Source organism: Sinocyclocheilus anshuiensis, unplaced genomic scaffold (genome assembly GCF_001515605.1).
Source record: "Sinocyclocheilus anshuiensis isolate Anshui unplaced genomic scaffold, SAMN03320099.WGS_v1.1 scaffold976, whole genome shotgun sequence".
Lineage (NCBI taxonomy): Eukaryota > Metazoa > Chordata > Actinopteri > Cypriniformes > Cyprinidae > Sinocyclocheilus > Sinocyclocheilus anshuiensis.
The window spans coordinates 3,309,469-3,322,413 of record NW_015552538.1 but is presented as its reverse complement, the minus strand read 5'-3'; the positions used below and the strand labels follow the sequence as shown (position 1 = coordinate 3,322,413).

At 35.9% G+C, this 12,945-nt stretch overlaps 1 protein-coding gene across 5 annotated transcripts in view; it reads right to left on the bottom strand.

Annotated features, from left to right (window-relative positions):
• LOC107663865 (syntaxin-binding protein 5-like) overlaps positions 1–12,945 on the bottom strand; it is a 138,995-nt gene that overhangs the window by 70,381 nt on the left and 55,669 nt on the right. For all 5 annotated transcript variants that reach the window (XM_016454232.1, XM_016454234.1, XM_016454235.1 and 2 more), the window contains exons 3-4: positions 7,405–7,486; positions 4,027–4,127 (exon numbers count right to left, since the gene is read on the bottom strand). In XM_016454232.1, the coding sequence (XP_016309718.1) occupies positions 4,027–4,127; positions 7,405–7,486 (183 nt within the window). The remainder of the gene's footprint in view (positions 1–4,026; positions 4,128–7,404; positions 7,487–12,945) is intronic.

Here is a 12,945-nt window from a genome sequence, read left to right as displayed (position 1 = left end):
GTAACTTTTATTCTCGCTGTAGTATTGTTGTTGCCGCGGCCACAATGTCGTGAAGACGCTGTGGTTCGTTGCGAAAGCGAAAATACTTTGTTTGGCCTTCCAAAAGAGGACACAATTAGAATCAGCAGTTAAGTTGTATTTACAACACTGTTCCAGAACAGTTCAAACCAAATATTTGTGTGTGTGCAACGCATTTTACGGAGGACTGTTTCCTTAACCTGGGAGAGTAGACTACAATGCTGTCTGTTCTGACTCACAACCTGTAAGTATGTTTTCATATTTAAAGAATTTGTCACTGACTATTCAAACGTGAGTTTTGGGCAGTGTAGAGTAGTGCTTGTTGTTTGTCGTTTCTCCGATCACAAATGCAGGCATGGTTTTATGATTACACGTAAAAAGACAGTCCAAGTCATTATAATCAGTAATTATGTCCCCACTGGATGCAACAAATGCCTCGTTTGTAATGGGTTTTATTGGTTTTGTCTCGTCGTTCTGGGACATGGCATCACAGTATGCTGAGGGGCGTAACACTTCCGTCTCACGCTTGAGGTATTCGGCCAGTCACAACGCACTGGATAGCTGGCCAATCACAGCACACCTCGCTTTTCAGAACAATGAGCTTTGTAAAAATTTACGCGTTTCAGAAAGGCGGGGCATAGAGGAGAAAAAATAATGTACAGTATGTGGAAAATAATGTTGTTTGAACCTTAAACCACAAACACATTTCATTACACCAAATACACAAAATAATGTTATTTTTTAGCAACGTCATATGACCCCTTTAAAAAATAAAATCTTAAAGACCCCCAAATTTTGAATAGCACTATACATCTGCTAAAAGTACATTTTGTCAACATTTAAGACATATTTCAAAAGGCACCACTGAATGACAGTCAACTTGCACATAGTTTTGTTCTGTATATTTTGGGCTAAGCATGCCTTGAATACAAATGTCAGATGAATTGATCAGCTAAAACAGAACGTAATAGGACTACACAATTCTGTTGTGCGATGAAAGCGACTTGTATTTTTGCGACAGACAAGCATGCTGAGTGTCTTGAATCAGTCTTATAGCCCCCCTGAGTCTCTCTCCTCACCCTGCTGAGCTGAAAATCTCTGTTATCTGACACAGCCGTGCACGAAAGTATGCACGCAACCGTGTTCACACACACACTCAGACAGGCACCTACTGATCTGAGAAAACATCTCATTACATGTGAATTTGCATAATTTTAATAAAGCCAAATATAAAACACTTCAGGGTCAAAGCACACACATAAGATAGAAGAAATCCCTGTCAATGAGTGTGAAACTGTCACGGTGGGAGAAACCATGACTTTATTTGTTTGTTCCAGACGGTCTGACGAGGTGATGAACACAATCATCAGTTATTACGGAGGGGAACAAAGCTCATTAGCCATACCAAGAGAAAACAGAGCGTAGAAAAATCTCTATCACACACCATCTCATACCGCTATACCAAAGCTTTCAGGCTTCGGATGAATATGAACCAAAACATTAACAACAATGTTAATGTTATATTTTAAGTTCTGTTGCACAATATGCTCTATGACACTCATTAATCAGGCTTCTCAGTTTGATGCCGATCTAATGCTTGTGTCCCATGTGGTTTCTGAGTATTCTAATCGATCATAAAGACTTCACAGTGTGAAAAATGTGTCAAAAAAACAACAATGGTCAAATATACACTAACAATTGAAATTTATGGATTTGGTTAGATTTTGATCCAATGAATCGGATCAAAATTTAATTTGAATCAAACTCAATCAAATCAAATGAGGTGTTTACATGAAGGATTTTCAGTCTGATTGAGCCATCGATCCGATTACTAATGGCTCATTTGGTTGCATGTAAACAATTTTTAGCGAAAAATACAAAAAAATGTAGTAAACATTTCTCATGACTGTTTTCCCACCCTCTATCTGACCCTGACAATTAAACTGATCTCTTTTTTTATGCTGTGCCTTTAAGACTTCAATATAAACACCCTCATTGTATATGAAATATTAACAGCTCTGTCCTGCGCTCTCACACAAGCTGCAGGTTTGCTGTCGGATCCAACATAGCCTCACTGCATTGTGACATGTTCACGAAACAACAAATGATCGTGCTGCTAGAATGCTAAAGTATCATTATGAGTATTCATCATCAATCTGGTATCAAATGCATTTGTTGAGGGTAAATCAGTTAACTTTCTCTCTGGATCAAATATCACAAAAACATTTCCTCCTTTTATTCTTTCTTTCCTGTTCCACGGCAATCAATGCAGTGATAAGAAGCCGCATTTGGACAAGGTCCTCTTACACGTCAAGTGATTAGGTGGTGAAGGAATCAACAAAATAAAAAAGGAAGAAAGACTGTTCATGACTTTCTCTTCAACTCGCTCAAGGTCTCTCTGTTTGTACAGTTTCTCTGTTAAAACTTCCTGAAAGGTTTCTATACTTCTAAACAACTCCAAGAGGCCATTAACCATAACGCAACGGTCACATTTCACAGCTCTGAATGAGAGCGACATTTATTAGAGCTGGCCCTGAGTCATTCAACAAGGGAAATAGAGTAACAAAAGCCACATTAGTCATACCTAGTGGGTTAGTTTCCATTACGTGAATAGTGCACAGTTTGAGAAGCTGGGGAAGAGTTGTCATAAGAAAATTAAATAAGGGCTTAAACTACTGAGTTATGCTCAGTAGTTAAAGATCTCATTAAATGTTTAACAAATCAAATTTCCATTTCAATGTCAACATATTTCCAACTAAAATAGGTTGCTACCTTTAAAGGGATTGTTCACCCAAAAATTAAAATTCTTTCATTAATTACTCACACTCGTCGTTCCAAACCCATAAGAGCTTCGTTCATCTTCGGAACACAAATTAAGATATTTTTGGATGAAATCCGAGAGCTTTCTGACCCTCCCATAGACAGAAATGCGACTACCACGAGAGTACCATGACACATGTGGTGTTGCTGACGCAGGAGCCAGTGTTCTGACGTAGAACCCGGATGCGGCTTGTTTGCAAGCAGAATAATTCACACGCATGCACCATGGTACTCTCGTGAACGCACAGTAAAGACTGACATGGAAATTGGAAGAAATTGTTGAATAAAGTCATTATGTTTGTTTTCTTTGTGCACAAAAAGTATTCTCGTAACTTTATAACATTACGGTTGAACCACTGATATCACATGAACTATTTTATCGTTGTCCTTACTACCTTTCTGGGCCTTGAGCATGTCAGTTACATTGCTGTCTATGCAGGGTTCAGAAAGCTCTCGGATTTCATCCAAATATATCTTAATTTGTGTTCCGAAGATGAACAAAGGTCTTAGGGGTTTGGAACGACATGAGGGTGAGTAATTAATGACAGAATTTTCAGTTTTGGGTAAACTATCCCTTTAAGGCTGTTACAAACTGCACCAACAAACACCTACATATGGAAACATTTTAAACATTTTAAGTGCTTATTTTATAGAAAATTATATCATACATGTATTTTAAAAAAACTTGTTTTTTTTGGGTTTTCATGTGGTCTTTAAGATACCTAAAGGATAAGGGTAGCATAGTAAGGTTAATGCTATATTTTTTATGATGGATTTATCTTTTTTTCTTTCTTTTTTTTTTATAAATACTGTATTGTGCCCATTGCATTTTTGAGAAGAAAATCCTCACTTCTTGCTCAGAAATAAACCAGAAGAGATAAGACAGGAGCTACAACATTTTACAATATTGAGGCTCGGCTTCAGCCTCCGCAGGCTTGAGCTATCTGTGTTTACTTTATCACATATTAATTCTGACCAATGCTCTGCAGCCTTGGACAGTCAGCAACTTCAAGTTGAAATACTGAGATGGATTCTCACTTTCAATGTAAAATTAAATAAAGAAAAATCTTCTTTTTTATGAAATCCTTGGGAAGTTAATTTTTGACTTGATATATTATGTGTGCTCTGTGCACATGCCTGTGCATTTCTGAAAAACACAATTGTGTACTGTATAGAAGCTCTACTCACCGCTCTCTGTTGAATTTGAGGGAGTGTAGGATAGCCGGACGTCGCTGTCGCAAATTCCAGAGATGCAGCGTATCGTCCGCACAAGCTGTGACAAGCGCCCCCTATGGATACATAAGTGTAACAACAACACTCAATCCATGCAATGAGATGGTAAGTTTACACCAATTTTAATAATCAAAGAAAGTTACATTAAATGTATGACACTTTAGACACACTTTTAGTTTTTTTTTTAGGTGTCAGTGGCACAGCTCGTGGCATCAGCCATTGTGCTTTTTTATGTGACAAAATATTATATTAAATAAGTCAGTTTTCTATTTGTGACCTAAAAACATGCATTTTATATAATATTGAACCTAATAGCACACATGGAATTGAATTGTATGTCTAAAGTGTGTTTCCGTTTCCACTTCAATGTCCTAAAATTCTATGATGGGGAAAATTATGCAGTATATAATGCATCTTCCAGGTCACAAATGAAATAAGAATTTACTCATATAGTTGCTAGGAAATGATTAACCTTAATTTATTCTGTCACATCGATATGTTTCAGTCTGTATAACTTTGCTGTTTTCTCATGCATTTCATGCATATTTCATGATATTAAAGTCCTCCTTGGATAGAGACTGGAACAGTCTGAAGAGAGATAATTACTTGCCACAAGTAATGCTGTGCTCTATGTATTACAAGACTTAGGATGGTGTTCATGGTTAATGGAGGACAGAAAGAGGGAAGAGAGCAAAAAGTGATGAAAGTGTCTAAAAGTGTGAGTGTGAAAAATCTGACAATGTCAGGATGACAAAGGTCTTTCTGACCCATTTTATCTGGAAGCCCTTTATAATTTTGAAGCCAATATATCGAATTTTCTTTTCAAATGCTGGCTGCAATGTTCAGGCAGCAATTAATACATGACAAACCTGGAAAAATGAATGGCATTTCATGTCGGGGATGAGAACATTTCAGTATTAATGTGAACTCGCTTTGTCAAATCACTGCCTAATTTGAGGGTGATCATGGGCCAGCAGGAAGTCTCTAAACACTTTATCTTCATGACTTTGTGAGTTTGTCTCCATCTTTGTTCTTTCTCAGTGCATTGAATCCAGATCCATCAGTCAGGTGACTGACAACTGTGTTTCCATGGAGATGGTGTTTAGGTAAACACAGATTGCACCAGCACACCAAAGGACAAAAGCAGAGAAAAACAGATGTCGAGAGGGAATTTTAGTGTTGTGTCAAAGTCAATGTGAATTCACATTCGCGACCCATTATAATTCCGTAACATGATATTTTCCAAGTGAAATGGGATTTTCAAAAAGAAAATAAATTGTGCACTTCAGGATTTGGTTAGATGGTAAAAGTGAGTGTTGCACACAAATATGGAACCAATTAAAAAATATAATAATAATAATAATAATAATAATATACTGTATACATATAAACTGGGATGAAATAAAATAAATTGATGAGGAAGTACTAAAATTTCTAAAACTATAAATCAAATAAAGCTAAATGTGCATATTAAAAAATAATTTAAAAATGACAACAAAATGACAAACTTATAGAAGATTAATAAATATGAATAAATACTATAATAGTATATAAACAATGCTAAAAATAACACAGATGAGAGTTGCTATTTTGGCTATTGGCTATTGTCCTAGTCTGCATGGCCTAAGTGATGTCAGCAGGAAAGGGAATTTGTTTCAGAAGAAGATACAGTTACAAAACAATCACATTTTTTCTTTGAATTAACATGCAATGATGAATCACATTCACAATTAGACCAAGGACGTGCATCTAAAAAAAATAAATAAATCAAAGTTATTTTGATTTTATGTTCACTTTATGCAGAGGAATATTATGGAAATTAAATTACAGTAGAACACTAATGAAATGATGTGTTGTAATTAGGGCTGGGCGATATAGCTAAAAATATATCAACGATATATGTTTCATATCGTTCGGTAGCATTGAGCTTCTATATTTCTCTAATATTTTGAATGAATAACTCAGCAGCGGCGCGTCTCGTGGGCTAGACTAACAAAACATTAAAATGCAAGGTCACTTACATCATCATCACCGCATCTCAGACACACTCCTAACATTCGATTGTACCATTTTTGCATTCAAATGCAAATGTTTATTTTAAATTCGACTAATATTCTTTTTTATTATTCACAATCTCCTCATCACAGGCAGGCACAGCACTCAATTCAGCATGTGTTCATGTTTGTGTGAGCTGTCTGCATCACTCATAGCACGTGCCTATATCGTGCGCTATATCTTTTTATATCGTTATCGATGAAGGTGTAGGCTAACGTCGATAAATATCGATACCGTTTTATCGCCCAGGCCTAGAATCCACTATAAGTGGTGTGGGATATATTGTACAAATGTAACCATTTGGTTAGCAAGGTAGCATCCCTTGTGATGACGAATGATATTTACAGCACTAATTTAGTGTTGTTAATAAAATCAATATGAATGAAGACTGAATCCCTGAAGTGTAATATCTAAATAATGTACCTCAGGATAAAATGTCAAGAGTGTGTGCGCACAATATTTGTCCAATCAATGCCTACAGGCTCACGTCTCACTAAATGAGATGATTTTCAGTGTCTGGTATAACATCTGCATCTTATTGTGAACAATTAATCAGAGCATGATATTCCGAAGAAAAAACAAATGTTTGTCTTTGTCATTTTTAATCAAAATGTGGCCTGATTCCTGAGGAAAAGATTCCATCATCTCCACAACTGACTGCAAACTCAGATTCAGGTCTGGCTCCACTTTTCACCAACCGATGAATTCCCAGCGGATGAAAAACCTGCCCTAAATGTTTTCTCATTGAATATACTCCTTCACTCTGAAAAACATCCCATTACAAAAGTAAAATGGCTCGCAAATGCCATTTTCTTTTGACTTCAGATGTGTTTATATGGGCTTATAGAAAGGAGACAGAAAAAGATGGCGATAGTGGAGAGTGTACCTAAATTGCTATAATCCAAAATGGCCACCATGGCAACTCTCCCACTTTCCCTCTTTTGTTAACGCACTAACTTCTCGTTATTCATGAGATGATGCGGCATGTGTGCATAAGAGCGAGACAGAGGCTGAGAAACATTCAGCACTTGACATGTCTGATGGGAAGTAATGACTGACTCCATTAACACCACAGGGCTGAGAGGGAAGGCGGCTCTTGACCTAAACGTATTCCTCTGCAGAGCCGAGCGTGCATTTACACACACATGCTGTCTATCCTAAGTTACAGATTAAAACACACACATATGCACTCTGCCCTCCTACGTGCTTTCTACATATGCTGCACACATGAAAATGTGCTGTAATATATGTGTGCCTGCAAGTGTGGGTGTTTGGTACCTCGTTGATGAGAAACTGCAGTTGGAGAACTGCCGCCCCACTCTCATGCTGGCAATGACAGTCCACTCCTGGCCGTCCCAGACTGATGACATCAGAGAGTTAAGAAAAAGAGGACAGTCATTTACAATGAAACTTTGATGCTTCAAGGTTGTACTTTCAACACTTTCCATACAGCACTAAAAGCTGGATTAAAACCGATAGACAGCATAGCGACCCAAGTAAAAACTCTCTGAAGGACTATGCATGAAGTTTAAAAGCTCTAAAAAAAACTCAAACACAGTTTGGTGTGTGTGTGTGTAACAGAAAGAGAGAGAGACTGCAAATATGTGCCACAAGCTTATGGACTCATAAAGTGACATTAAGAGCACTGACTCCAAAATCAGCTCCTCACACTGTTTTAAACAGATCTTCCTGTAGGAATTTGCTTAATGATTTATCTCAACTGTCCACACACACACACACACACACACACACACACACACACACACAGCGATCGATCACAAGACAGTCGGAAAGGGAAGAGCATGATGCCATTTGTCTCTCCTCTTATCTAAATGTGTGCACACACAGCTGTGTCCGATCACTTCAAAAGACAGTAAAATACCGGTAATAACAAAGGAGGAAAATGCTTTCATGACAGATACAAGGTCAAACTCATCCAGTATCATTCAGACCACATGCAGAAGTGGTTTATATAAATATCCACCTGTATAATATACTTTCTATTCATCAAAGAATCATAAAATAAAATGTATGACAGTTTCCACAATAATAAACTGTTCTCAACATTGAGAATAATAAATGCTTCTTGAGCATCAAATCAGCATATTAAAGGGGTCATATGATGCTGCTAAAAACAACATTATTTGGTGTATTTGGTGTAATGAAATGTGTTTATGCGGTTTAAGGTTCAAAAAACATTATTTTCCACATACTGTACATTATTGTTTCTCCTCTATGCCCCGCCTTTCTGAAACGCGTAGATTTTTACAACGCTCATCGGTCTGAAAAAGCGAGGTGTACTGTGATTGGCCAGCTATCCAGTGCGTTGTGATTGGCCGAATACCTCAAGCGTGTGACGGATATGTTTACAGATCTTCTTTATGCACCAAGAGCTTGTAACACTCCAAAGAGAAAGGAAAAATTTAAATCGCATCATATGACCCCTTTAAAATGATTTCTGAGGGATCATGTGACACTGAAGACTGGAGTAATGACTGCTGAAAATTCTGCTTTGCCACCTCAGAAATTAATTTAATTTTAAAATATATTCACATAGAAAAGTGTTTTGTAATAAAAAAAATTGCAATATTACTGTTTTTACTTTAGTTTTGGTCAGATAAAGAGAGTTGAGTCCCCTTTGAAGTTCAGGTACATGTCAATTCGCTGACTTTTTTCTTACTTAAGTTTCTTAGTTAAGAATATGGGTTGCAGCTCTTAATTTTGAACTCTCAAAGTGCATTAGATAGAATAATTTAACTTTAAAATGTAAACATTTTTAATTTTTTTCCCAATTCTTCATTTGTCTTTTTTTTTAAAATATCGCAATACATATCGTATCGTGGACTTCATATCACGATATTATCGTATCGTGAGATTTTGATATCGTTACATCCCTAATATATTACAACCCACAAGGGTTATTACAGGCCTACACCTAAACCACAAATATAAATGCACAGCTATAGTCTAGCTGACAACAAACAAGCTTGCAGTCTCGCATTCCATCAAACAGTAAAAAAGCCTTTACATTAAATTATATTAAAATAAATGCCTGCCAAATGCATAAATGTAAATGTATTATGATCCTTGTTTTCAATCCGAGCACTCCCGGGCTAAAAGCCTGGCGGTGTATACAAATTTTACAATACTAACTTCCTTTCAATCGTACAAACTCTCTCCAAAGCATCACTGTCCAGAGACATATCAATGTACCAAACATGCAAAATGATTGACAGGCAGAGAGGCGCCTCCAGGTTTTTTTCGGTATCATGCGTGGGCTCGGATTTGCTCAGATTTTTTTTTTTTTTCTGTCAACGAGACAGGTGTGATTTCTCAGGACTATCTAAAATATTTCAGTGATATCTGTCAGGTAGCAGGGTCATTTTATGCATGAACACAGGAACACATGAACTCGCTTTAAACACAGGATCCCAAGGCCATTAAACACAACAGAGCAATCAAACGGTCAAACATGCACTTTTATTTGCCCATCTGTCCCGCTGCTGCTCACCCAATCACACAATCAAAAGTTCATACTGCACACTGAAGGAAAAAGACAGAACGTTCTAGAATAAACCCCTACATTCAATATGTGGGGTTTGTGTTTTGAGGACGATCGGTCATCGGTATAATTGTTCTGCATGCTTGATTGGCTCTTAATTGCGCTTAGTTAAATTGTGTTGACAAACATGGGCGTTCAACCCACATGTTCAGGAATCAAGTTGTTCAGTAGTGCTTGGGATAGAAATCACCACTGAACACACACAGACCAATGCACAAACTCCAGATTAAACCATGTGCTTTATATATCGACTGCACAAATGGCTTGCTAATAAGATGAACATCCACTCGTAGATAAACCACAGGCTCAACTCAGCTACACAGCCTCTATAAAACATCACTTTAGAGATTTTTTTCCCGTGCACCACCAAGTATTTTTAACCTTGTTTTTGAAGATTCTATAAAGCCTTGGTTATATTTAAGTATTTGACAGATATAGATTTCCAATGACTTGTAGGGCCGTCAAAATGGCTGAAAAACTAAATTCGAATTTTGTACTTAAATATGATCAAAATTCGAATTATATTCGAATTTAAAATGCATAATTTCAGTTAGGGTGAAGAAAAGCTTTTGGCTTCTCTCCTGAGGCCACAAGAGGGCGCATCAACCAATGCACGTTTATTCAAAACATATAAGGTAACATGACTATCTGTGAAAAAAGTGCATAATGTTTAAAATGTTTATAAACCAATTATAATTAATTAAGTTGCTTTTAAACAACTATAAACAAAACAGTGTCATGTATAATAGATTTTTATTTTAAATTCGACGAATATTCGAAATTCGAATTATTTTTTGACAGCCCTAATAACTTGGTTGTATTTTTAATGAAAACCTTGCATTTAATGCAATGCATTAACATTAATGTCAATGTATCTCTCTGTTAGCTTTTATTTATGACTTCCATCCTTTTTTTATCAGCTTACTTATTGTTAGCTTACCTACTTCTAATGTACGCAATTTAAAATATATGTTAGGGCTTTACCCCTATAAAGATTACTGTATCATATTGAAGGACACATTTCTAAGGCCTCTAAATAATAATAATACTTAATAAGGAAAAGGAAAGAAAAGCAAGGAAAAGGCCTTTTAGTATATCATCACTGTTTTGCATGTTAGTGACAACTGATATTTTTAGGCATTTTATATATGCAGTCAGCTATATTATATGTTATAGAGATTTCATTGACTTACATTACAAGCTAACAGAATTTAATCTTGCTTTTTGGCCATATAAACATAAGCAACTGCACCAAATTACTTATTTTGCCTTGTTTGGGCCTTTCAATAAAACGGGGTTGTTTTTCCTTCGTTGAGTCTGAGCTCCATATATTTATCTAAAGGTTTAATAAACAGTTCCATTAAAAAAAACAAAACTGATTATTTCAAATGTCAGGGTTTACAGGGTTGAAATACCAGTTTGCCAAGCTAACAGCAATCAAATAAAGAATTAATTTCATTCATTAAAATCCATATGACCATATTGATGATCGAGCTGCTTCTTTCTACTTATAGTACGCTACATATAGTTACGGATAGCTCACCCAAAAATGAAAATTTTGTCATTATTTTCTCACCAACATATTGTTTCAAACCTGTTGATTGTCAGTGATGATGATTGTCATTCTTCTATAACTAAAAGAATGTTAGGCAAGTAAATGTATTGCATAGAAAACACAAAAAAATATTTACTGCTAAACTTTTTTGTGTGTAATAAAGAAGAAAGTCATACAACTTTGGAACAACATGAGGGTAAATGATGACAGAACTTTCATTTTTGGATGATCTATTCCTTTATAGCTCCAGCCAAGACTTTACGAGGTTCAAAACGACCACTGAGAGATGTTTTGGTGGTGAACAGGTCGTTAGATTGATGTTTCCATTGTGAAACAAGGCTGAAAAGAAAGATACATGATCGATGGAGGAAGAGGAGAAAGATGGAGTGAGTGAGGAGATGTTGAATAGAAAGACTGGTGACTCAGACCCTTAAAAGACGGGATGGAGGAGCAGAGTTGAAACCTAGAGTGTCAGTGAGGCAGGAGGTGAAAGAGAGAAATGAGTCAGAGAAAGAGAGAGAGACTTTAGCAGGTTTAAAATGGTGACTCAGATTGAGTAGGAGAGAGAGATTGAACGGAAGAGTTGAAATCTAATGGTGTCCATGTCATAAAAGCAACAAACACGCACACATATAAGGTGACGTTTCATGACTCATGCTGGATTTGCCCAATTTATACACTCTCATGTCTATAGATTTTCCCTTCATTTTCCAACATTAATTAATTAACATTATTTTCCACTGTTCTCAGTTTCACCTGCACACACTGAAAAATCTGTCTCTGCTTCATTAAAGATCACATTTTTAAATACATTTTGTGGCTTTTAGTCCATGTCTTTTAGCTTTCTGGTCAACTATACACTAAATCAGCTGTCATACTGTTTGTAAGTGCACATATTTAAAAAATTTCACTCTTTCTCTTCAGAAAAAAATAGATAAAAAATTGAAGACTCACAACACAGATTTCTGTCCACAGAATAAAGTCATACGAGTTTAAAATGATGGTGAGTAAATGATGACAGTGGGTGAACTATTCAACCAAGACCCCAGAAATGCATCATCCGAAGGTATAAGGCATGTCTGAAATGAACGTTTATGAAAATCATGTCTACTAAAATACCTAATATCGCTCTTCATTCCACTATTATAAAATAATATACAATTATTTTTTTAATGATCAACTGCAAAAAAAATTCAGCTGTGCAATCACAGGAATAAATTACACTTTTAAATATACATAATAATAAAAAAATTATCTTTTTTTTTTTTAATTGAGAATGTGACAAATTGAAAAATGACAGTAGACATGACAAAGTACAGAAAAATGAACAAACAACACCAACAACAAGAAAAAGGAATATACCCAAACCAAAGACATAGAATGTAAACATTTTCCACAGCCTTTCAATATATGATAAGGAGAGAAAGAATAAAAAAGTAACAATAATATTAATGTACAGTTGTGACGTATACTAATAATGATAATAATAACAATAATAATAATATACAGTTGTGCCATATTTGGATATAGTATAGACACAATTCTTGTAACACTAATCGGTTGTAACATAATATTTTCAGTAATTTTGATTAGTGAGTGACAAATTATAGAAGCTGAGGCATTGTAAAAATTGTAAAAATATTTCACAATATTACCGTTTTTACTGTTTTATCTCCCCCCCCCCCCAAACAAAAATGCCCAA